This window comes from Hermetia illucens, chromosome 3 (genome assembly GCF_905115235.1).
Source record: "Hermetia illucens chromosome 3, iHerIll2.2.curated.20191125, whole genome shotgun sequence".
NCBI lineage: Eukaryota > Metazoa > Arthropoda > Insecta > Diptera > Stratiomyidae > Hermetia > Hermetia illucens.
In genome coordinates this window covers 71599678-71626061 of record NC_051851.1, presented here as the reverse complement: position 1 = coordinate 71626061, position 26384 = coordinate 71599678, and the positions used below count along the sequence as shown (strand labels likewise).

The 26384-nt window shown below is 39.9% G+C and overlaps 1 protein-coding gene across 1 annotated transcript; it reads left to right on the top strand.

Annotated features, from left to right (window-relative positions):
* The first annotated feature begins 66 nt into the window (after positions 1–66).
* Positions 67–13897, top strand: LOC119651147 (dipeptidyl peptidase 3). Its single transcript, XM_038054552.1, has 7 exons — positions 67–199; positions 5784–5930; positions 5996–6148; positions 6208–6812; positions 6885–7174; positions 7237–7379; positions 12683–13897. Exons 2-7 carry the CDS (start codon positions 5808–5810, stop codon positions 13526–13528), a joined length of 2160 nt encoding a protein of 719 aa, XP_037910480.1. The 5' UTR covers positions 67–199; positions 5784–5807; the 3' UTR covers positions 13529–13897.
* The last annotated feature ends 12487 nt before the right edge of the window (positions 13898–26384 follow it).

The window sequence follows — 26384 nt, the reverse complement described above, 5'->3', positions numbered from 1 at the left end:
TTCGTAATTTTGTATTATTAACTTTCAAATTCCAATTAAGATAGCTTCATCCAACTTCCATTCAATTTTCTCCATACAACATGGCAATGCCTGAGTGGCTTCCTAATTCACTACGATGACACCTCACAAACAAAACAGCTGTCCAACGGAGTTATTCGTGGTGTTTTGTGTGTGACCGGCATTTCAGTATTTTCCGCAGGTTTGTTGCATTTCAGGTTTTTAAAATTATATTATTAATGCATTCATAAATTACCCTCCCCGGACGTATATATAAGAATATCTGAAACGCCGGGTTGTGCCTTTATCCAATAAGAAGTTCCTTCCAACCGAACTTAACCTGGAATGGGATGACGGGTGCAGAAATTACTCCAGGTTTTTTTGTGTTCATGGAAAATGCGCTGTAATATTTACACTAGATAGCCACGTTCTTATTTGCTTCACTCTTTGCAGTTTATACATGTTATTTACTTTTTGCCCGGATATTAACCAACTGTACTTGATTGGAAGTTCGGTGCCCACATGCTAATCCCGTTTTTCTATTTGTTGCGTCTGGGACAAATTTGCTTCTGAATTACATTTTATATGTACAGTCGCTACTGTGTTTATATAATTGTAAATGAAGTGCAAATGCCGCAAAATTTCCGAGAATAGTGCAATGTGCCCGATGACAAGAACGTCTCCACACATAGAATACGTTTCCATTTACTGGTGTCAGGAAAGAATTGTGGCCTGAACTTTTTGTAATTCCTTTAATTCGAGAACGAAAAGTGCAGGTAGGTAGGTATCAGTGGCCGCACGGAGCTCAATTAGTGCGATGGTGCGCCGATTTGATGTGACGCGAGTCCAACCGACTCAGATCTTCAGGGCCAGCCTGCAGCATTCACGAAGGAAACCAATTCTCCCACCTTGTCTAGAAATCTCTTTGAGGTCCTCTAAGAATAGTTTACCTAGTGTCCGTTGCCTGACTCTAGCTAGGGCTGAGCAATCGCAAAGGCAGTGCCTGAGGGTTTTCCCCTCCCCTGCGAAGCTTCGGCAATGCGAAATGAAGGGTATGCCGAGTCTGGCAGAATGGTCATCTATAGGCCAGTGTTATGTGCAGCCCGTCGTAATTTGCATGCATTTGCGTGTGTCTGGCACAAGAGCTTTTGCCATCGGGTTTTGTTATAAGCCGGTCAAATCCTTCTTGGTTGTAAGCCTTCGCTATCTGAGGTCCACTGCTGCTAGGTAGTGCGAGTAGATTTCACCCTTAACAGTCGCCAACGGAAAACAGACTGTATCTGCGAAAGGACTGCAAAGAGCAGGGCCAGATGGTTCAGCGCGTTTCTGCACTATCCCACCAGACTGAAGGATGGCCCCACTGATTACAAGGCCTTAATGGCCGCTTGGCTGTCGGCCACGCTTGAAGTTAGCATCATGCCCCAACTATTGACAGACTTCCACTATCCCCAGTACTTCCGCATGGAATATAATGGCGATACCTGAGAGACCGTGCGACTCGGATTCACCGTGTATTCCAGAAAACTCCCGCACCGACTCCACAGACCATCTTTAATCCGTCGGTTAAGAATATTGAACTCATCTACTCTGCCATGGTTGAAAAGTCCTTAGCAAAATTTCTCGTGAAGTTCAGCTTGCGTGTGGCGTTGTCCGTGGGGAACGTTCAGATTTTCCGAGGCTCCTCGTCTACGATGTTACTACTCACGTAGTCTGACAGCAAGGCATGCTAAAACGTATTTAGTATCCAGAGAACCAGCCTCGACAGGAGACCTCATTTCTTTGCAAAGGTTCTCTTGCAGGCATAGAAGGCTATACATGCCTTCTTAACCCTTAGTTCTAAGTTTAATCTCCAATTTAGCTTCGGATCCGGAATTTGAGGAAAGAACCAAACTTTGTTGATTCAGCCACGGGAGGTGGTTGGGTTTATGTCGAGTCCGCTTCTCGCGGCCCCAGGCATACATTTCCCAACGTTCTATCATGATGTTACTCATAAAGGAGGGAAACATCCCTGGCATTAATATCACCAAGTCGTCGGCATACGGCGGGCTTCTTCAATATACGGAAAATTTCGCATTAACCAGAGGACCGGAGTGATGGGAGGTGTCTCTGCTCACAGCTATGAGCAAATGGCTACCTCCCAGATTAGACTGAATTATCCTGATTCGTAGCATGGATACAATGCGTAAGATACCCCTCCAATCCAATACTGGTCAAGTCGTCCTTGATGATGTTGATGCAAACACTGTTGAATGCACCCTCTATATTCATGAAGATAGCTAGAGTATACTGCAGTGACCGCTCAATCATGCCAATTGCCTCGTGAAGAGCGGGTTCCGTGGGCTTGCCTTTGAGGTAGGCGTGCTGGGGCTTAGAGAGCGGCGTTCTCTCCATAATGATCCTTAAGTGGATGTCTAGGACGCGCTCTAGGGTCTTCAATACGAAATAGGTAAGCCTCGCAGGGTCGCGTAGTCCAACCAGGACCGCCTCTTAGCAGTATTGATGGCCGACTTGTACTACTTCATGCAGTCCGTGTATGGCTGTGCCTGTAACAGATATTAAAGATTTTTCTGGTCAGTCAGCAGAGTCCTCATACTTTATCCTCTGGGGCCAGATCTAGGCTGAAAATTATTCAACTATGATCTGAGAATGATTTCTGGCCAGACGCTCTCGAGTTCTCCACCCTAAGAAGAATTGTCGGTTAGAAGGGTCATATCAAAGACCTCCCAACTGTCAGTTCTCCGAATTGGGAAAATGGAAGGTTAGTGCAGATCGATAGATTTATATTAATAATCGAAGGATGGATTCACCTCTTTCATTGATTTCCAGGCTGCCCCAAATAGTATGTGTATTGGCGTCGCAGCCTATCAGCAGATTGATCTTCTTTGCTGCTATGGCGGTCGTGAAATGTTGCAGTCTTTTTACCGGAGCTGATCGGTCGATCGATAGAAGTCGGGTCTGTGGAATAAATTATAATATTTGGTTTCGAGCCCTTTGATGGTTCGGTCGCCTCCAAAGCAGGGCTCTTGTACTGTGTGACGTCGATGTCTTCCCTTTGGTGAAAGGCAAGCAGATTACCCGAGACGCACTTCGAGTGCTGCAAATTTATCAGCGCTACCCTCAGCATGATCTGCTTGTGTGTTCATTAGTCCCCGTCGGATCGTCGATCCTCATTTTCGCCAAGAGTTTGTTGGCGGCGTCGACTGTTTCCAGGTCGTCGTTTGGTTTTGCGGAGCGGAACACTTTCATCTTTGCGTTCTTGACTCCGAACCGCGATTTGTAGTCTAACTTTTTTCCAGTGCCTTCACCCTCACTTTCCGTTTATGTGGAGTAGAAAAGGGCTGTTTGCCTGGAGTACCTTCTCCTTGATATCTACACAGTCGTCCATAGGAATCCTGGGGCTTTCAATGCTCAAGAATTGGTCGAGCTTGTCTTTATCCGTGCGGATCTTTGGCATCCTCCTAGGAATTTTGACGCAGGGAATGACTTTCAGTTTTACATCTTCCTGGGCGTCGCTGATCTTAGCGACCCTGGAGAATTGGTCCTCGTAAACTATAACGTGGAATTAAATAAAAACTTCTGTTTGAGTAAAGTTGTTGCTATACAAAAAAAATCCAAAAACCATTTCCTTGTCATCATCATCAACGGCGCAACAACCGGTATCCGGTCTAACCCTGCCCTTTTTCTACCGCAGATATTGCTGTTATAGACTTTTCGGGCTGGATCATCCTCATCCATACAGATTAAGTGACCCGGCCACCGCAACCTGTAGATTCGAATTTTATCCACAACTTGACGGTCATGGATCGCTCAGATTTCGTCGTTATGTAGGCTACGGAAGCGCCCATCCTCATAATGAAGGGCTAAAAATTCTTCGGAAGATTGGCATCTCCTTGTCTTAGATCGTTGTTGATTGCAAATGGTATTAAGAGTGATCCTGCCGCTTTTATCTGGCCTTGCACATTGGTCAGGGTCAGCCTCTACAGTTTTACCCTGGCTATGCTATCATAAGCGACCTTAAAAAAGATGAAAAGGTGGTGCAACTGATGTTTATATTCCAACAGTTTTTCCATCGCTTGCCGCAGAGGGAAAATCTGATCTGTTGCTGATTTGCTTGGAGTGAAGCCTCTTTGATATGAACCAATGATATTCTGGGCGCAAACCAGGTACCTCCAACCACAATTTCACCATGTGAGACTGCTACTTGAATAATCCGCAGTCCGCTATCATTTGTATTTTTATCTAAGCTATGGGAGCCAGCGTATCGCCTAAATATGGGCTGCGTCCCTACTTGGCTGTTAAAATTTTAATATCACACCTGGGACAGGCTTTTAGGGTTCGTTGTACTGCCTCCTCTGTAGGGGCGTCGACGTTAATGAAATTTATATTTCTAAATTTGCCTCGTAAGCGCAGAACGTATAGCCGTTCGCTTATGTGTTCATAGCCGATAACAGCAGGTTTCATTTTTTGGCTGACTAAGAAACCTACTCCGAGCTCATGATTTACTGGATGCCCACTATATGGTGTAGTGGCTCCTTCCAGGAAACCGGTCTCTGTGCAACGCATCTCCTCAAACGCTGTAACACCAACCCTATATTAGGACAGCCTATCAGCTAGCTGCTTGGCAGCTCCTTCAATGTACAGGGAGCGCACGTTCCATGAGAAAATACGTAAATCGTTATTCCGTTTTCGTTGCCGCGTTCGTCGTTGTGTTGTCAGTGCAGTCCGAGGCTTCTTTTATGGCTTTGTAACAGGTTGTTTTCCGTGTAGGGTTGTCAGCCCTACCCAACTCCTAATCTGGAGGACCAGTTGGTACCATTTGTCCCATTTTTTTTAGGCGTGGGAGATTCGCCTTCATTCTTCTTCGTATACAGCTTTTCGTTAAAAATGAGCTCCCAGCGGTCACCACTTGGCGGTGGGTACAGTGTTTGGCAGTAGAGCTGTTGGTGTTGGCTCAGCAGGCGTTTCCCAGGCTTTATGCTCCATTGTAGATACCAATCCACGTTTCGCCCTGGGACCTGTACTACCCTTTGGCCATTCGTTTATACTTATACTTTACTAAAATCATTTATTAAGAGGCAAATATGCATATTTCGGCGACTACTTGTCGTCTTTTTCAGATCCAAACCTAAGCACTGAAGAAGGCGACAAATAGTTCGCTGAAATATACATATTTGCTTTTTACTAAATAATTTCAGTAAAGTATAAATTAAATGCATTATGAGCTGGGTAAAATCGGGATAAATGCCCTCTCAAATATTAATATATAAGAAATACATAAAACCTTTCATACCTGAAACTCAGCTTTCGGTTCCCCGATATATTTTTAACTGAAAATGTCAGTCTTTACAACCGAAAATTTTATTACTCTTTCTCATAATGATAGTTCTAGATATATATGTTGAAAATTTAAATATTTTGATGCTAAAAACGTTATGTGGTAATTAAAAATGTTTCAAGATGGGCTACATTTTTGCAGAAGTGTAGATAGCGTTCGGACGCCATGCAGCATATAGCTTTCAGTAATATTTAGGTTGTGAAAAAAAAATCTAACCGGATTGCTTGAAGTTGTTTTTTCCCAATTATACTATTGACGATGTTTCGTCTTGATTGGGTTCAAAACTTTTTGGTCATAAGCTTGTTTCGAGTATAACTCTGCTGTTTTTAAATTGTTTAGCCCAACAAGCTACTGTTGTTTCCCGCGCTTTTATTTCAATTTTCGTTGGTTACGTGTTCATTCACATTTCTTCAAGTAAAATTGTAGTATATTTTGTCATTTGAAATTCCAGGTAGACGAAAAAATTTCCAGAAGCATGTCTCACGATAAAAACCATTATATCCTTCCAAACTCCCAACCAATTGGCGATTTAGATTGCAGAGAAGCATTCGCGAACTTAACTGAAAAAGAAAAGCAATATGCTCACTACTTCAGCAAGGTATACTCATGGTTCAATATTTATCGTGATTATATACGTAAATATGAAAATCCATTCATTCACAGGCTGCAAACAATGGTGGGCTTATTGCGCTAATACAATCAAGCCCCGAGTCACCCCTCATTTTCTCTTTTCTTCATCGCATCTTTCTTGCCGAACCAATAGAACATTTGAAGCAAAGCGTCTTACAAAATGGGATTACTGAAGAAGAATTTACGGTAACTTTAAATTCTGGCCGCTTTGGTGTCATTTTATTCAATTAACTTTATCCTAACAGGCTTTTCTCGTCTACGCCTGCGGGGTATTTGCGAATGCCGGCAATTATAAAGGCATGGGCGATAGTAAAATTGTACCCAATATAGACGAATGTAAATTCGACATGATCGTACAACAAACAAAAGCATACAAGGCAGACCCTTCCAAAATGGAAGGTCTCTTTAAAAAAATTCGGAAAGGCATCTTCGAATTGAACGATTCAAATTTAGTATTTGGTTTTCCGCCTAACGGTATAACAACATATTGGTCGAGTAACTGTACAAAGGAAGATTCTGAACTTGTCAATGAATGGATGACTAACAAACGTATTGAACCGTATATGTGCCGAACTTTTAAGACAATTGAAAACGAAAAGGTGGTGTACGATGTGCATTTGGCCTCTATCGAGACATCGGAAAAGGAAGGCATCACTGTACCAGATGAAGTTTATAAGGGTTGTGTGTTTCGGGTGACTCGTGGTGACTACTCAAGTTTGCTGCAGTTAGTCAATGAAAATTTGGCTCAAGCTCAAAAATATGCTGCTAACAATAATGAGGAAAAAATGATAACACATTATATGAACTGTTTCACAGAGGGCAGTTTAGATGAGCATAAGGAAGGATCAAGGTAAGGACTCAAATTCATTTTAACATTTTTTCCAATTGTTCTCGCTACCTTCATTATTCCATATTCATTTAGGTGGTGGATAAAAGATAAAGGGCCAGTAATCGAAACCTACATTGGTTTCATTGAAACATACCGCGACCCTGCTGGAGGTCGGGCTGAATTTGAGGGCTTCGTCGCAATGGTTAATAAAGAGTCTTCAGCTAAATTCGCCAGACTAGTTGAGAAAGCCGAAGATCTACTAAAATTGCTTCCATGGAAATCGCAATTTGAAAAAGATTCATATTTGCGACCAGACTTTACCTCACTTGATATTTTAACTTTTTCCGGAAGTGGGGTGCCAGCCGGAATCAACATTCCAAATTGTAAGATAATATAAAATTGTTTACTAGACCTTAAAGCTAATAATAGTTTTCCATCAATTCAGATGATGAGATTCGCCAGGATGAAGGATTCAAGAATGTATCGTTGGGAAATGTGCTAGCTAATGTTAATAAGAAGGATCCTATTCCTTTTCTATCGGAGGAGGATCAAGCTCTTTTGAAGGAATATAAAGTTAAATCGTTCGAGGTAAGTAATGTTTGCTGCTTTCATTTTACAACTATTTGCACGTTCCTTTGCTCATTTGACATCTGATTTCTTAAGTCAGGAGAATTTCCATTTTTGGTTGTCGTAACAGTTGGCTGCTATAAAATGCGATATGCTCCTCCATATCAATAAAATGAGCATGATTGCTCGCGAATATTATAATCACTCCATTCTGATTAATTCCCTGCGTTCATGAAAATTCCGTGGAACATATGTAATATTAATCATGATAAATGCTTAAAAATTGAAGGTAGTAACTTGCAGGTTCACAAGGATTTCGAAGAACTTTTCTCGTTTGTATTTATCACCTGCCACGATTTTCTTAAGATTTTTTTTTCACCTACACTCGAAGGCGTTTGTTGTCGTTTTTCCTCTAAGAGACAACATTTTCGCGAAAAAACTATTAATTCTGATGCTAAGACCAACGAAGTGTTGTGAAGAGAAATGAGTGAGAATTATAGTTGCGATGAGGTATTGTCTGTACATCCTGAAATTTCTTTGACTGGTAACTTGCTTTTTTCTCTGGGTTTAATAAGGTCATTGAGTGAAACTTGATCTTTTGGCGATTTGAAAATGTAACGACAATACTTTCTGCAAACATTGCTTGTCGTTGTATCATGCACTCTGATGACATTCAGCTGCTGCACAACAACTTTAGAGGCTATTCAACATTCAGTTGTTATGGTTCCATCCAATTTGCAATCTCAATTGACCTCTTCTACTGCGCTGTCTGCTGCTTCTGAGACGCCCATGAATCGCACTGAAAGCAGCCTGCTGATGGCTGCGAATTACAATACTGACGCCACATTTAAGTCGTCGCGGCAAGTACAGCATCGCCGATTTTCTTGCTATCGGCGAATCGGGGCTTCCGCACATTCCCTCCAGCGCTTCATCGGTGCTTGCTACCGCTGAATCGGAGTGTACACCTGCCTTCCTCAGGGGCTTCTATAACCTCCGTGGCCCGATACTGAACGTTGCCTCCCCATCCAAACAACTATTGGTGTCCAGCTCACTCCACCATTTCGGAGAATGTCCCTGTTTACATCAGAAGCAAGAGCAACATAGCTCCGTTACCTCTCCTGTGTATGAAGCTGACGAAAGATGGAAATTCGATGGAGTGACAGTGTCCTCTGTGGTTATTTCCCCTGCCTCAGCCCTCTCTCCTGTTTGAAGGTTTTTTAGACAGATTATCAGAAATTCTAACCATATTGATTTGAGCCTTCTTACTCTTCCGGATTTTCATTCCTTCCCAATTACTCTTCCCAGTTTTCCTTCCCAATTACTTTTCCCAGCTTTCCTTCCCTTTATCCATGAACATCTGTGCCGTCCTTCCAGCCGTTTCAGAAATCGCTTAAATCGCACTCTTCCTCTTGTCCATCCTTTGTACCCCCTCTCCTCCTCGCTGCATTCCCAGGTTAAATTTGGAATATCTGGTCAATTTTGAAGCCCAGTAAATCACGGAACCCTCAATTCATTCTGATCGCACATTTGAAAATCTCGCAATTCCTTCCTACTCCTATTTTCATTAAATTCTCTGGCTCGTTTGCTACTTTAGTTCACTTCGCCGCTATCTTTCCCCAGTCTATGTTCCCTCTTATCATCCACAACTGAATGCAGCTGGTCCGCACCATCCCCGTCCTTACCACTTTCCTAGTCGAGTACTCTATTGGCAAACTTGCCGCCAGTGTTGGCCCTGTTCATGACGGTCTCCGAAACCTTTTTCTGATTAAAACTGGTCAGTTCAATTCCTCTTCTGCTCTCCATACTTTTCAATGAGTCTCGGAAAGAAAGCGGCTTTTATCATCCCCAGTGGCGGTCACACTCTTGCTGATAATTATCACTTCATTTCGCTCATTTTCTATTGTAGCCAGTCCACTGCCTCCAACTTGCTCCACTTCACCAACTTTATGGTCAAATACCTAAATTCTCGACAGGAAGTGCATACTATTTACACAGGTTTTGCTAAAGCTTTCTACACTGTAAATCACAAGATACTACCCTCTCTCAACGTTCCTATATCGCTTGTAACATGGCTTGGCTCTTATCTTTCCAACCTGCCGCGTCTATTTTGATGGTCCATTTCTCCCTTCTCTGACGTCCCACAAGGCTCTATTCTTTGCATCCTATTACTTTTATTCTTGATCAACTTTGATACTTGTCTGTGATTGTCCTATGACGCCGACCTTAAACGCCTTCCCGCTATATGGTTGCCTATGGACTATGCCTCCCTACAATCAAATCTAGACGCTGGTTCGTTGGTGCTCTGCTACTGGTTACTACAAATGCCACACCACCGAAATTTTAGATTATCATAATCTAGATTTAAGTTTTATTCAATTATTTCAAAGAAAAACAAATGTTCTTTCGATGGTAAGCCATAGTTTGAGGATCGTTTCCTACAGCTTATGAAAAGTTAGGCTAGAATGGCTGTTCATGAAATAACAAAATCATTGCTCGCCAATCACTTGATTTAGAAGCGACGCAAATCCTTATGTTTATGTTGATATCACGCGTGGACGCTTGATGAATGTATGCTTGCTTATCTATTTGTAGGAAGGATACGTAGGCACAAAAAGCCCATCCGGTGATTAAAATAATTACGGGAAAAATACCAAAGAAGAGAGCAAATAAAACAGTACAGTACTTAGGGAACCCAGTGCAGGCTTTCCTAGGGACTAAGCGAGCTGGCTATTTGCTAACCATTGCAAAGATCATAATGTTTCAATAACGGAAAATTTAGCTGCTATTGCGTATAATATCACCGGCAGATCCATTTAGAAGCAGTTGGATGCCTCGTCATCGTTAACAGTAAACGTTGAAATAGGTTCCCGCTCACTCCAGGATTTCCCGAGAAGCTTGCATCCTTCCTGGAACTACCACCGTCAACCATCTTGAGCCAGCGGGTGGAACAGCCAGCAATGGAGTTCTTTCTTAATGTGTGATCTCTGTGGTTTAGAGGTTAGTGCACTACGATGTCGCAATGGAGGGTCGCGGTTCAAATTTCATCGGTGGTAGGGAGAGGGGTGTGATAATGATCATGGGCGAACTCTGACGGCATTTCTTCCTAGTGTACTGTTGTGATTTTGAATGAAGAGCTCTAACATGCTTTAAGGCATAGGCCCAGTTGGGTTGTTGCGGCACCGACTATTATTGTTATCTACTATCACTTCTGTCTCTTGATGAACACATCGACGGGTACCGCTGACAAAATTTTGAAATTGTATCAGACCAGAATACGACGATGACTCAACACAGACGGACGAGCCGGATAGATGGCGAGAATATTTCGAGCAGATTTCAACGGAAGAATTTGTTCATCCTCCTCTTCTACAAGCACTGCCGACACCGGCCAGCGCGGCTGAGGTCGCGGAAAAATGAGAACGAATGAAATGAGGGAAAGCAAAGTTCGAAGTGTGAAGTATATATCAAAATCGCTTCGTGCTTCTGTTGGTGTCCATCAAGGACAAAGCTCTCTTGTTGTGGGCACTGTCATACGGGACGGGACATCCATTGCCCTAAATATTGCTTCATGCAGATGATGTTTTCCTAGCGTCTAATAGCATCTCGAGCAATTTGTTCAAAAATGGAATGACCACCTCATGGAACACGTCCTCAAATTGAATTTGCATACAATTGAATTATAGTGGGAGTGACCTACTCAGCGCTGAGCGATTGGAATTATGATCAACCAATGCTGAATTGCGTTATGAAATTGCTTCACGCATTAGCAAAAGCTGAATGAAGTGGCGTTCCACAACTGGTGCTCTGTGTGATCGATGTATCAACGAACGCCTCAAATCTGTCTATGGTCACTGTCACCATCTTTGGTTCTCAGTGTTGGCTGACTATAAAAAATAATGAATGGCACCTCGCGGCAATGAAGACGAAGATTGCGTTGGACCGATACCGTAACATGCTTTGATCACATCCGAAATGAGAATCTCCGCTATCAGTTTGGGTGTCTTTAGTGGAATGGTGATGTATTTCGCGTTAACGAGAATTCATGTGCTGAGATTGGTCGATGGGAAACGACCAAAATCCGGCCGAGGCATTGATACGCTGGATGGTGATTTGAGGGCCTAGCGGCTGCATCCAGATCAGGCCTTCGACAGATTAAAATTGCGCAATCGATCAAGTCGTAAACATGTGCTGCTTCATTACTGAAAGTCATCTTATGTCGTGAGAATAGAACTGAAGAGTTAATTCAGAGCAAAATTGTATTGTAAATGTTTCTGCAACTATAAAAATTCAGGATGAGCTTTTGAAGGAGACAAAAGTGAAGAAAGTTAAAAGAGTTTAAATGGCCGTCGCTTAGGGCAGGATCGGTAAAACAGGGATGTCTGTCAGTAGGAGAAAGTGCATATACATATATTTGGGTAAAATAACGTGAATAGTAGAATCATCACGAAGCCGCATGGTGCGTCAAAATAATTTGAAAATAAGTTTTATCGGAAAGGAAATTGAGAGTATTAGCAAATTATACAAATTCAATCAATTTCCAGCAAACAGACATCGCAAAAGAAAACATACTTTTGACTTGATAGCCCGCATAGAATAAAAATCCTCAGACTTTGAATAAATTCATTTCACTTAATCCTAAAGTCAGATCATTCTATCTAGATTATACACTATTTTCGCCTTCTGCCAGTATTGCTTTGGAAATAACAATAATGGCGCGACAATCCGATTGGATCAGTTGAAGTGTGTTCGAGCACTTGATTCAAGAACGTAACGGTACGCTACAGCTTTACAGTAACCTGTAGGAGGCAATTTGGTGAATATTACGCTCGCCAGTGATTATTACTCTGATTTAATTCAGGCACTCATTCACAGCTGAGTCGACTGGTATTCGCCGTCACATCACGATACAAACCCCACGGCTACCAGTGAAATTAGACCCGCAACTGCGTACGACAGCTTAGTGTTCTAAACACTGTGCTATCCGGACAGCTCCTTTGAAAAAAGTTTAAAGTAAATATTGAAATATTTATATTCATAAGACATAAGTGGGGAAAATACAGGAACTTTCCTGAAGTAGGTAAGGAACTTCAGCTCGTTTTCAAGTCACTTCCGAAAAACTAGAACATATTTTTAATGATATGCTCAAAAACCTTGGAACCAAAAGTGAAAAACCATATACATGCATTTCATTTAACCCTGGGTGCTGCCTTATTCTTCACATTACGATAGGTAGTGCGTCATTTACCCCCACTGTGCCTTATATTTTAGTATTATATCTTATGTCACATACAACCAAGTAAGCTAATAATAATTTATAATTATAGGTACAAGTTGGACTCCATGAACTTCTTGGTCACGGTAGCGGTAAACTTTTCCGCATAGACGAAGAAGGAGAATTCAATTTTGATCGAGAAAATACAGTGAATCCTCTCACCGGTGAACACATCAACTCATGGTATGGACCTGGCGAAACATACGACACCAAATTCGCTGCAATGGGATCATCATATGAAGAATGCCGAGCTGAATCTGTAGGTCTCTACCTAAGTTTGCAAAAAGAGGTGCTAGAAATTTTCGGTTATACTGACGAAAAGGAAGTAAGTGATATTATCTACATCAATTGGATGAATTTGATTTGGAATGGAATGGGTGTAGCTTTGGAAATGTACAATCCACAAACAAAACAATGGATGCAGGCTCATAGTCGTGCCCGATACGTAATCATGCGAGTTTTAGTTGAAGCTGGGGAAGGATTTATCACCATTAAAGAGACTGAAGAGGGTAAAAACCTCCTACTCACTATAGATCGTAGCAAAATCTTTACAGTTGGCAAGAAGGCGATTGAAAATTTCCTATTAAAGTTGCAAGTTTATAAATCAACTGCCGATGTTATTGCTGCCACTAAAATGTATGATTACTATTCGGAAGTGAGTGCTGAAGGTGAGCATCCTTGGGCTAAGTGGCGCGATATTATTCTGTTGCATAAGAAACCACGAATTATACTAGTACAAGCCAATACAGCTATTAAGGATGATAAGGTAGAGCTGGTAACATATGATGCTACCCATGAAGGGTACATTAAGTCGTGGATCGACAGATTTCCAGATACTAAGGTGGATGATATCCTAGAAGCGCTCTGGCGTGAGGACAAAAAGTATTTTGATAGTTAAACTTGTTGAAATATGTTGTAAGGAGTCGACAGTGTATGGAAAAATAAGTATGAGAATTGTCGAGCGATGCGATAAAATTGGAACTTTTGGATAGTCTTTATACATTTTTGATTAAAAATTCTTAGTCTTGATCTCGTTTTGGATGTTAATATATCAAATGATTCACTAGGTAGGACCAGAAAAATTGTCATAAGCCGGAAATAGAAAGCTGCAAAGGTTTTGTAGATTTTCTATATAACAATATTTATGAAAAGCTTTGGGATAGCTGAGTGGTTAGAGCACAAGGCTGTCGTACGGAAGGTCGCGGTTCAAATCTCGCTGGTGGCAGAGGGATTTGTATCGTGATTTGACGTCGGATACCAGTCGACTCAGCTGTGAATGAGTACCTGTATCTCGGGCAAGCGCAATGCTGACCACATTGTCTCCTACAGTCTACTGTAGTGTACCGTTACGGTCTTGAATGAAGTGCTCTAACACACTTCGAGGCCCTGATCCAATATGGATTGTTGTGCCAACGATTATTATTATTATTTGGGTATTTGACGATGCGCTGGTTGATTGTCAGCCTCTCGATCTCGTGGTCCGGGTTAAAGTGACGGTCGTTTGTTTTTGTGTTGTTACGTTACTGTAGGCTTATAACTATCATCATGAAACTCAATCATAGTCCCACTGGAAATTAAATGAGAAACAGAGACTGTGGATAGTATTATAGTATATTCACAAAGGACGATCCAGGTCAAAAATTTTCGGCGATGAAGTACAACTTGAGCTCGCCATATTTTCTTATAATAATAGCAGACTACGGAACAACTTTCTTCTGTTTCTGGTACGGTATTGATAGAGTGAATAATTCATTAAAGTATTAAATATTTATACTAAACAAACTAGCGTTGAAACGCCAACAGCTGATACTAATGACACTATTTTGAATGTCAACCGACACACCACACTCTGCCTGCAACACCAACTCAGAAACGTCTGCTTTGTACTTGTGATGGCAGTAACTGAAACAAGTCAAGCAACCGGAAGCCGGACGCTTCAGGTATGAAAGGTTTTGTGTATTTCTTATGCGAGGAAGTTTGTTTACGACTGTTTCTATTTGTACGTAGCTAAAAATTTAATTTTGCACCGTTTGATCGCCTGTAAATTTGTTAATTATAGTAGAATTTCCACATAAATTACATTGAGTGGGTTCCACTTGACATTTGTTTCCCTCGTGCTTGCAACCACGGTTGTTTGCGTCCTACTAGCATGTGCTTTGATTGACACTTCAAGTGGAATTGCGAGTGTTCCGCTGTCATGACGTGTTCAGAATGTGGTTAGCGAACTCAATTACTCTCTAAAATTGCAGTCATTTCAATTTTTTTTCGTTAGAAGCATATAAAGTTCAATTTCCCCCTAACATTTTTGTTCATTAACAGTGAGAACTGGCAGTAGTCACGTTTGATTTAGCGTTCACGGGGTTCACGTTCATGACCGCGGTGAATCCTGTTCCTTTTGGATGTATATTTGAAGCCTATTTATGCACGTCATGGCCTCCAAACAAGCACAAGACATAAGTTGCGTTCCGTTTCAGGTTTACATCTAACCGCGATTATTATTCGTTATATCAGTTTTCAATCGCACTTCGCGTTATTACTTCAAAACATGAAGACGAAATGTCAAGTCAGCTGAGAAACTAAGAGATTTTTTTTTATTAAATTACGTTACATTTCATTTAGAAATACAAATCAATGGGGGGATATGGGTCATCGTGAGCGAAGCCCGATCGTCTATTGGAGGCGTAGCGGACGTTACGACCGCTATATACACGACGCTTCAGGTATGAAAGGTTTTGTGTATTTCTTTTATAAAAACAATTGGGTGGACGTTTGTCTCATTAGTATCTAGCACGTAATATATGCATATATTATGTGAGAATATCGATTTTCGCGTGATACTGACATTCAAAGTCTTGAATTTGCACAGAAGCGACAATTTTGACTTATTATAACTTTGCTACTAATAGTGCGATTTCCAACAAATTTAGGTAGATAGGATCATGCTTTTCGTAATAACCTACATTGCTATATAATTTCGCGATTCTAGGATGAACTTAAGGGAGTCTTCTGTCAATTACAGGCATACTTCGACTTATCACGTCAATTGGTTCCATGAAAGTGCTTTATAAGTCGAAAATATGATAATACATGCTCGTAAGCATAGGGTAAAGAAGAGTAGAATTCTTCGTTCATTGTCGCTTGTTGCTTATGAAGTACCAAAACTAACATTTCGTATATAGCACTAAGAATCAATTCAAAATACATACAAAAATGTAAACGTTTTTAGATTATACTATCAAAATAAAGAGGATTTATTAGAAAATATTATAAAAGTACACATGCCTTTTATATGCATGAATATTTATGAGTTACTCAATTGATGGCAAATCACGATGCATCCCTGTTGAGGTTTACAGTTGACAAGCTATCCCAGATGTTGACGGTTTGAAAAATTTAGTTAAAGTTGTCTGACTTGCTTCAAGCTTTCTCGATTTGTACAATCCCCGATAACATTCAACACTTTTACTTATTGAAAAGGACACAGTCTTTCTTTCATTGTCTCGATCATCCTCCAAATACTGCAACGCCTTCTCAATGTTTTCCAAAAATTTGTAAATTTTTTTAGCTTGTTGTACCAATTTTGTGTCATCTGCTTCAATATTCAACAATTTTTCGTTGGAAAGATGCACTTCAGGAGTATTAATTACGTCAAATATATCCTCTTCATCGATTTCGTCAAAGCCTATAGTTTTCGCAATCTAAAGAATTTCTTTGATTTCTGAATCGCTGTCGAAACCAATACCAGAATGAGACTCGACCGCTTCTGGCCAGATTTTACGCCACGCTTTGTTCGTTTTGCTACTAGTTACCTTTTTCAAGAAGCTTCGATATTTTCAACAGCCTTGAGAGTATCAACATTTTTTCAGATTTCTTTAATTGATAATTGCCTATCTTTATCCAATGCTATTATATCCTCTAAACGTTCCACCAACTGCCTGAAAGTTCGACGCAGACAGTATGCTTTAAAGGTAGCAATTACACCTTGGACCATGGGTTGCAGCAAGGAAGCGATATTTGGCGGTAGGAAGACCACTTTCACATTTTCATCGTTTTGGTTGAGAGTTGTAGGACGTCCAGGAGCATTATCGACTAATAGCAAAACAAAAATTTGCACGACTCTCTCTCCTTCGTTTAATTATTTCCATTTATGTTTTTAAATTAATAACATGCATCTGTCTCTTCTTTTTAGAGGAGCTGTATCCTTTATCCATACTGCTATGTGGGTTTTTGATTCCTTTTCTGTTAAAACAATTTTGTCGCTTAGAATATGAAGAAAGTTTCTTACCAAGTTGTAGTCGTTAATTTCTTACTCGAAATTAAACCAATATCGTATTAGGCGTCCTTTAGTCTTGAGTTCTACTACTAAGATTGAATTAAAACTAACGAGGTTTCTTTTATTTATGTGTCAGATAATTATGTACATAGTTGAATGGATTTCAATATTTGCAACGTCCGATCCTTTCAGGCTTTATTTGAACAGCGTTATCTGAATGTTTATCTAAGAATAATCTTCTAATGTCTTTCCGTTCCTCCGTCCTTCCTTTTGTTCACAACCATCGAAGTTTTTTCACGTGCACCAAGAAATCAATAAAACACATCCACACCTCTCAAATACTTCTAATAATCGAAAAAACCGACCACTTGTATGAACATTCAGAGCTATATTCACATATGCCCAAACGGCGCCAGTAATTAGAAGAAATATTTTAATTTGAACATATCATGTACATTGCCTCCAATCCACTTTTATCTAAGCGGACGAACTCCGACAATGAAAGTGTGTATAATTAAAAATATGTATGCACATAGTGCTAAAAATTGTGTGATAAGTCGAAGCAAAAACGTGTTAACTCGAAGCATGTTCCTTAATTTTTTAAATGATCAATGTTGATCCCGCACTCCACACCTTTCTACCAAACGTCAATACTAAGACCGGCTTCGGAAAGTACTCACCGAGACCTTTCATATGACAACCCTACATGATTATATTTGGTAAAAAAAAACTCCTCCTCTCCGCTTAAATTCGACGTAGAATGATGTAACTCACTGTATGCGTGAGCGTTCACAGTTCCCGCCTTTCGACCAAATTTGGTGTCAATTGCTGCAACCGTTTCCGAGAAAAAATGCGTGTGGCAGACAGACGGACATCGAAAAGCTCGGTAAGATTCTCTGTATTGTACAAAAGTTTTGCTTAGCACATATCCCAATGAAAACTGCTGAGAATTGTCGAGAAGCTTTTGAAAAGAGAGCGTCAACTGGGCGAGCTGTATAAAGCTCCATCTGCGCCGCCTCATGCCCATTTACATATCCTGATCTCTGCAATATTCCGAAATAGGAGTTCAAGAAGACTATACAGGGGGAGGAAATCAAGGATCTTGGGGGCACGAAATGCCATTGCCTATTTGAAGTGCATTGATGGGCACCCACGTGGTTGCGGGCTCGTGGCAGCATCTGCCATAACAATAGATATTGATCAGTTGCTTAAGGCTTTGCACATCCCAGCGGGAACTGGATAAAGGTACAAATACGAATTTTTTACCATATATTTATTAAGATCTTGAGCATGCATTCTCCAGTCCGATAGCATAGTTCATTATTAAAATACAGAGCAATTTATATACCCATCTTCGAAAAAAAGGTGTTTTTCTGCTGCCACGCTAGAGTGCACTGTGATCATCTTAAAGAAAAAATGTAAACAGCATTTTAACGTGCAGACTTAACCACAGCCCGCAAACTAGGATTATTAATAAATAATGAAAGCTAAATTTTTGATGCCGTTAGTCGGGTATCTATGGTATTATGATCTTTATTTGAAAGAAAATCAGTGTGAGATATATTTTCAGTCCAAAAATTTTACATAGAGGCACCATCATGATTTTTTTTCCAAATTTTTCGGTTGGGTAATTTCTGAAAATGAGCCCTGTCTCTTTTATACTTGTTCTTTTTAACCCTTCGTTTTCTTTTTTGCAACCAATATTAAATCTAAGACCTGTTTCGTGGAAGGCTTCACACGGCTATATTCGGAGAAAACAGTACACTCCCTCTTCGTTTGTATAAGTAGGTCTTGAACGCATGTCATTTATTCATAATGTGCATATGTAGATTAAATTTTATCTCTCTCGGTCTGTCTTGTCACACGCGATTTATTCGTAACGATTATATCTATTGAGAAAAATTCGGTGAACATTTTGGAACTGTAGACCCCCACATATGCAGTGAATGGTATAATTTGACGTTAGGTTTGGAGCATGTGCGATCATTTCCCATCCATAATAACATTCCATATTTCACCATATATAAAGCCCCGGATTCCATGAATATTGCGTTTCAGCTATGTTTGTGTAAAACAAAACCTTATTAAAATCGATTCACTGTCTGTCTACCCGTCTGTCTGCATGTGATATGCTTTTCATTGGAGAACGGTTCAATTCATTGGCATTATATTTGGTGGGCATATGGAAATGATAAAATCCGTATTTGGGTTGAAATAAATAGGGGGTCTATGTAGGAGAAAAATGAAAGACCTTGATTACTAGTTACTGAAATAGGTCTTCCATTTAATTTTGAAATAGAGAAAAGGTGAAAATACGCCTTCTTTACTCTTAAGGGGAGACGCAACCTAGGCCCGAAACGTGATTTTCTTCCTTTTTGAGGACTACTCAATGAAACTTAATGATTTTTTTCGTTCCCATATTACTTGGGCAATGTTTGTACCAGTTTTTAACTAAAAATATTAACTAATTGTTTTGTAATGATGAAATATGTATCGATTTTTTTCGTTTCTTACATTCATCTTTGGGTGCACATTTCTGAAAAACGATGAGAGATATCGGGTTTATTCTTCTTTTGTTTCATTAAGAATATGCTGGTTTGTTCACAGAAATCTTTTGGAACAATTGGGATGAAAATTTAATTTAGTAGGTACATTGTAAACAAAGGACAATAATTAGTACGTTTTTGTTATCGTAATTATTCCCCGGAAAGCTGAGTGGTTAGAGCACAAAGCTGTTGTACGGAAGGTCACGGTTAAAATTTCACTGATGTCAGTAGGATTTGTATTGTGATTTGACGTCGGATACCAGTCGATTCAGCTGTGAATGAGCACCTGATCCAAATCAGGGTAATAATCTCGGACGAGCGCAATGCTGACCACATTGCCTCCTACAGTGTTACTGTAGTATACCTTTACGGTCTTGAATGAAGTGCTTTAACACACTTCAAGGTCCTCATTCAATATGGATTGTTGCCCCAACGATTATTATTATTAATTATTTTTTTTCCTTAGACCACTTTCAGCTATTAACATCGCTGAGTAAGTTTCTTTAGGCTCATGTTGATTCATAATATGCACCATAAAAGAATTCATTGAAATTCGTGCAGCCGTTTCTGAGAAAAGTGTACCTCAAGACTCAAAAACACGATTTTCCAGAAGAGCCAATTTTCTGAAATCTTAATTTGCGTTATTGAGTTGCTTCTATATCGAGTTTACTATTTACCCTCGGTGTAGGCTTCACTTTACGGTTGTTTTATTAATTTCCCAAATTAATTTTTGGCCATTTTTGGGTCTAGTCTCCTCTTAACATACCTTTTCCCGTCAATACAAGCTTTGTTTTGCAAGGTTATTAAATTCAAAGTTTTGAGAGTTTGTAGATATATTTCATGATAAATATGTTTCATTTAGTTCAACAGTTTCTTTATTTCTAATTCTACTACACGAACTAATATATTTTTCCTATTTGTGAGAGAAATTTTAAACCAGTTAGAAATGTAACTTTACAAACAAGTCGGGAAACCGGAAGCTCTTCAGGTATGAAAGGTTTTGTTTGCTTCTTCTGTGAGTATATTTGAGTACAAAACTATCCCATTTGTACGTAGTTCGTTATGTATGTGCATTTAGCATGTCTGACTAATCCACTTTACCCACTTCATTGATATTTAGTTGCAGTAAATTTACACGGTAAAGTTAACTTTGAGCTACTGTAACTTTGTTAGTAATAGTATGATTTTGATCAAACTTGGGGATAATATGCTTCTTCCTTCTATACTTTCACAAATTGTTATAACTCTAGGATAAAGAGGGGTTTTACCCAATTTCCCCAAAAATATGGTAATAAACTATTATTAACTTAATTTGAGCAGATATCGATATGGAGAGTATTTTGAGACCTGGAAACCATATAGAGGCAGCGCCATGATTTTTTTCAGATTTTTCTGTTGGGCAATTTTTAAGAGTGTGTACGTCAAAGAAATCAACACTTTCCACCCTTCCCATTCCGGGTCTTACTATCAAATGTCAAAACTAAGACCGCCATCGAAAAGTACTAGTCAAGACCTTTCATTTGATATCCAACATGACTATATTCGGTGAAAAAACATGTTATACCTCCCTTTTGCATGTATGGTGACCCTTTTTAATCTCAACGTAGAAGGATATCACTCACTGCATGTCTGACCGTTTACAGTTTCCACCTTCACACCAAATTTCGTGACTGTGCGAACAAAAAAATCGTGATGGCTCTACATTAAATATAGATCTCAAAATACATCCCATCCCCATATCTATTCAAACAAAGTTTATAGTATAGTATAAGGCTTACAAATAAGTTCTTTCGTTTTTTTTTTAAATTTGAAGCTTTATTATGAAAAATTGGTTATACATTCATTGTTCAAAGTATTGCCCATCGCTAGCCACAACTTTCTTCCATGTTTCAGGCAATTCATAGATACCATCGCGCCAAAAATTGGCCGGCTTGGCCGCTATCCACTCATCGACCCATTTTATGAGTTCGTCGTAATTGGAGAAGTGCTGGTCAGCCAGGCCATGCTGCATCGACCGGAACAAATAGTAATCAGAAGGAGCAACGTCTGGAGAGTACGGCGGGTGGGGTAGGACTTCCCATTTCAACGTTTTTAGATATGTTTTAACGGGCTATGCAACATGTGGACGAGCATTGTCATTTTGCAAAATAACTTTATCATGCCTTTGTTGGTATTGCGGCCGTTTTTTTCTTGAGTTCCCGGCTCAAACGCATCATTTGACGTCGGTAGAGTTTGCGCGTGACCGTTTCGTTCGATTTTAGCAGCTCATAATATACCACACCCAGTTGGTCCCACCATATACACAGCATGATCTTCTCATCATGATGAGGCATGGCCGGGGTATCCCCACGTTGCCCGACGCTTGGGATTATCGTAATGGATCCATTTTTCATCGCCAGTAACTATTTGATGCAGAAAACCCTTCCTTTCTTGTCGTTGGAGCAGTTGTTCGCATGTCAAAAAAACGGCGTTCGACGTCTCTTGGCTTCAGTTGATACGGAAACCAATTTCCGACCTTTCGGATCATTCCCATTGCTTTTAAACGGTGGGAAATGGCTTGCTGAGTGACTCCAAGTGTTTTTCCAAGTTCTTTTTGCGTTTGCGATGGATCTTGGTCGAGCAATGCCTCTAATTCTTCATCTTCAAAAATTGTTGGCCGTCCGGCGCGTTCTTCGTCTTCCAAGTCAAAATTGCCACTTTTAAACCGTCCAAACCACCTCTGACACGTTCGCTCAGATAGAGCATGGTCACCATAAACTTCCACCAAAATGCGATGACTTTCGGTTGCTTTTTCCTTCATATTGAAATAATGAAGTAGAACTCCCCGCAAAAACACATTATTTGGTACAAAATTGGCCATTTTCGTTGATGAAAAAAGTATTGTTGTTTACACTTCAATTAAATAATTTATACTGACGTTTGTGCCTATTGACAGTAGCTTTCCAATGAATGTTTGGAAATGTGGATCAATGGAATAAAAAACAAGCTGCGCCATCTATTGTGAAAACCGACAGAACTTATTTGTAGGCCTTATATATTATTATATTTTAGGAATCCACTGAAAAACTATTCTTAATTCATCTTAGAAGTTCTCATAATTTAACATTTGTAGGCTTGACGCATGGTGTGTAAAGTAACAAGCAAGAAAACTACACACAAAAAGTACAACTACCCAACCAGTGCTTAAATTTTTATGGTTAAAGAAAATCATGGCAGCAGTGCACCATCCTGATTTTCTAACGTCTGCAGAAGCATTTTCGTCTACAAATATTGGTATCTTGTGAGCACGTGGTTGCATGTGTCATAACACATGCGATCAGATCCGTGCCACATTAGAAGCTTGATTTGCTCCTCCTGAACGTAATATTCTTAGGGGCAATGTACAAAGATTCTCGTTTGTCAACATCTCGCAAAAAGTTTGGAAAATCGGACGAGGGGGGTAGGGTTAATTCGGTGAAAAGATAGCATGTTTTAAGGTTTTTTTGCGGATACAGATAGTGCCAACTCATTTAGTCAATTTCCATAGAATAATGAAACATGTGAACAATATTTCCTGAAATTTCTATTGCAACAAATTTCAAATTGAACGGAAATAATTGTTTTCCGATGTAAACGATATCTCGTAATAGAATCATCTGAAACACAAAAATCAAAATGCATATGGTAAAGGAGATGTTTCTTGAAGTAGAATCCTTGAGAAATTTTTTTCTTGTCACCACCCACCCACCCATTTTTGCCACCCAGAGCTCACGGTGCACCTGGCCGCCAATTCGTCTTCCGACGCATTGCTTGATTTTGGAAGAAAAGCATCTCACATGATCAACGTTCTTTAATCACTGCGAATAAAGAGCTCTGCGCAGCGTTTTGATGGTGTCGTGTATAGGATGTATGGGATGGAGAGACACACAAAAAGCCATCTAGGTACCATCGACACATCAATACATGAACCACATACGCTATGCGCCAGTTAGCTACCTAGTACATAACCAGTATATACGCGATCATGCTCCGTGCCTCTTGATAACTTGCTTTGCTCCTTCTGAAAGGAGTCTTCTTCTCACTGATAGGGGGACCATCAATTGATCACAACGACCACCTACCATCCGGCATGAGCTGTCGCGAGCTAAGTGCGGTCGAGAACAATGACGCGGATTTCAGCCGAGGATAACCGCGGTCGTTTAGTAGTTCGCTTTTTCGAGGCGTTCCAAGCCGCATCGGCATGGTTTCCCTTTCCACCTAGAAATTGGAATCACTTCTCCTGTATGTAGTCTTTTTGATTGTACCTTGAACTTCAATTGACTGCAACGAACATGGGTTGCCGTGAGCTGTTTATTAGATCTACTCTACGGGTCAGATTCTCATCATTCTGCCGTAAGTCACGTGTTTAGTATGAACAAGTCGAAAACCGGACGTCAAAACTAAGACCGGGTTCGGAAAGTATTAGAGGCACTTTTCATATTCAGAGCGCTATTAGTAGAGTGTCTTTTAAATTGCAATTTCTCAGAAATAAAATAATATATTAATTTGCGGTTCGATTGGAAAATAAAATTTTAGCAGATTTACATAAAAAAAAAATAAGGGGACTTAACGTCAACAAATCTTGGAAATTCTAGTCCGGGCCAATAATGGCGAGTGTTGCAATTATTTTTATAAATAAAAATATTATAAAAATCGATCGATCCTAATTCCGTCAGTCATTGTCATAAACGATCAATTTTTCATAATTGCGTCATTCTTACTGACGTCAAACTGATGAAAGACTGATCGTGTAGTATAGGGTTTACCCTGATTCGATCCGCTGTCTGACATCGCGACATTCAGGCCATGATTAAATTTCTATAGCTGCAGTGAGATTGAAACTACGACCTTCTGTTCTGTTATTTACACTTTACAACTTTCAACTTGTATATTTTTTTCTATGAAATTCCGGTAAATCTTGAGCCAAATAGAAAAAGTGAATTTGCCTTCTGAAGAAGAATGTAGATTTGAAAAACAAAAGCCTATTAGAATCTACTCATTGGCGTTCAAATACCTTTCTCAGAAATAATAATTTTTTGACAATCCAATTGGACCAGGGAGTGTTAGAACACTTCGTTCAAGACCGTAATAGATTACAGTACCCTGCAGGAGGCAATGTGGTCAGCATCGCGCTGACTGCACCAAATTTGGTGAAAAGTTTGCAACGATGAACCTCCACACATACCGTGTCATCTTTCTACGTTGAATTTAAGAGGGGGCTTCATTTGAATCATGAGTCTTTTCTCAGAAACCACCCAGAAAAAAAGAAGTAATGCATGCATATGATATCTACAAAGTGTCTCCTGTTCACTCCTTGGTAGAGTATAGGGCATCCACACGGTCAAATTGTGCTACAGTTCCACTATCATGACACTTAACAGCACGAACACAGACACCCATGACGACTGGGATATAATATCTAGGCTTCAAGATATTCTCCATTTCGATATCTGTTTAAATGAAGTTAATAATAGTATGTTATTACACTTTGCTAATTTACTGCAAACCCCTTGAAGTAGTAGTGCAGTGTGACGTTCGAAACTTCAAGATCCTTGGAAAAGAAGATCATGTCATTCGGGGAAGCTGACAATTTTCTGTAGTGGTCAAAAAGTAACAAAATTATTTTAAATATTTTTCAATATGTTGATTCTTTTCCTTTTAAAAAGAAAATGGCGAATGCGTAATTTTTTTCTTTCAAAATTGGCGTGTGAGCCGCTGAAGGGTTTTTAAGCTACACAGGAGTGGCGACTTCAGACTCAAGACAGTGGCTTGTTGCCTAGTCGAGGGTGCAGAGGGTGGCTTTTGGCCTTGTCATAAGGTCTGCAAATCGGCCGCCAAATAAATTGCAAACACTCGACGTTGCAAGTCCATTGTCAAGTCGTTTAATTTGCCGTAACGGTTACAGGAATATCAAATTAACTTTATATTTATGGGAGGGGTTTCATTTTGGCAGCCAAGTTGCATCGTCTGTAGCGTGATTTGCGACACTTGTACGACGCAATGATATCATCGTTTGTTACATGGACTGTTCTCTTGAAGGTTGAAGATCTTAGTGCTAGTGTTGCTAAGTTGGAGTCTGAAGTCTTCTTTTGTTTAACATCTACATCCATGTGACCATAGTCTACCCACCGGGCTACCATTCTACTTGAAAAAAAATACCTAGACGCTGCGAGCCACTCTTAATTTAAACAAACATAAGCAGAAATTTGAGATTCCGTTATTATTCCATATTATTTGAAAGTAATTTGAAATTATTGGCGCTGAAAACAGGAAAATAAAAACCTCTTCGGCCGAAAGATGACAATCCATCCCATTACGATTTCTATAATTTGACACATCTAAATTAGACCTTTTGGTCGGCAGTTTTACCGCATGCGCTGATAGCGTTTTCTGTAACTTGAATTTTCTATAAAAATTGGATTGTTTAGGGTAATATAAAAACATTAATATGACCACCAAAAACTATCAAGGAAATTCAATATTGTGCAAGGCTGATGTTTTCGTCGGCAACAGCCTCTTTGGGGAATCTGCTACGTGCATCATCTTCGATGCTCATTTCGCCTCGTTTAAATTTAGCAAACCACTTCCCAACGGTGGTGCAAAGTCCAAATAGTGTTTATCAAAAAAAGCCTTGGTTTCAGCAGTATTTTTTTTTGCCAAAAAGCAAGGCTTTCTTAACACATGAAATTCTATAAAAAAAGTTGCTTCACTTAATCCCACAAACTAATAGCCCAACAGCTGTTAAATTTGTACGTGTCTTTCGAAGGTTAGGGATAATTAAAAATCGTATGGGTTCAATACTAATAGCACCATCTGTGCGTTAGCCTACGAACTTTAAGAATCAATTGTTATTATAACTAAACACTGAATGATTTCTGCAATCGCGAATACTTACGCAGTCCGCCTCGTACTTATTT

What these genes read in the sequence shown, in the direction of transcription:
- LOC119651147 (XM_038054552.1), top strand. Translation starts at nt 5,808, where the DNA reads ATGTCTCACGATAAAAACCATTATATCCTTCCAAACTCCCAACCAATT. An exon ending in CGGAATCAACATTCCAAATT is followed by an intron (nt 7,175 to 7,236) that starts GTAAGATAATAT and finishes CCATCAATTCAG; the next exon opens with ATGATGAGATTCGCCAGGAT. An exon ending in ATAAAGTTAAATCGTTCGAG is followed by an intron (nt 7,380 to 12,682) that starts GTAAGTAATGTT and finishes TTATAATTATAG; the next exon opens with GTACAAGTTGGACTCCATGA.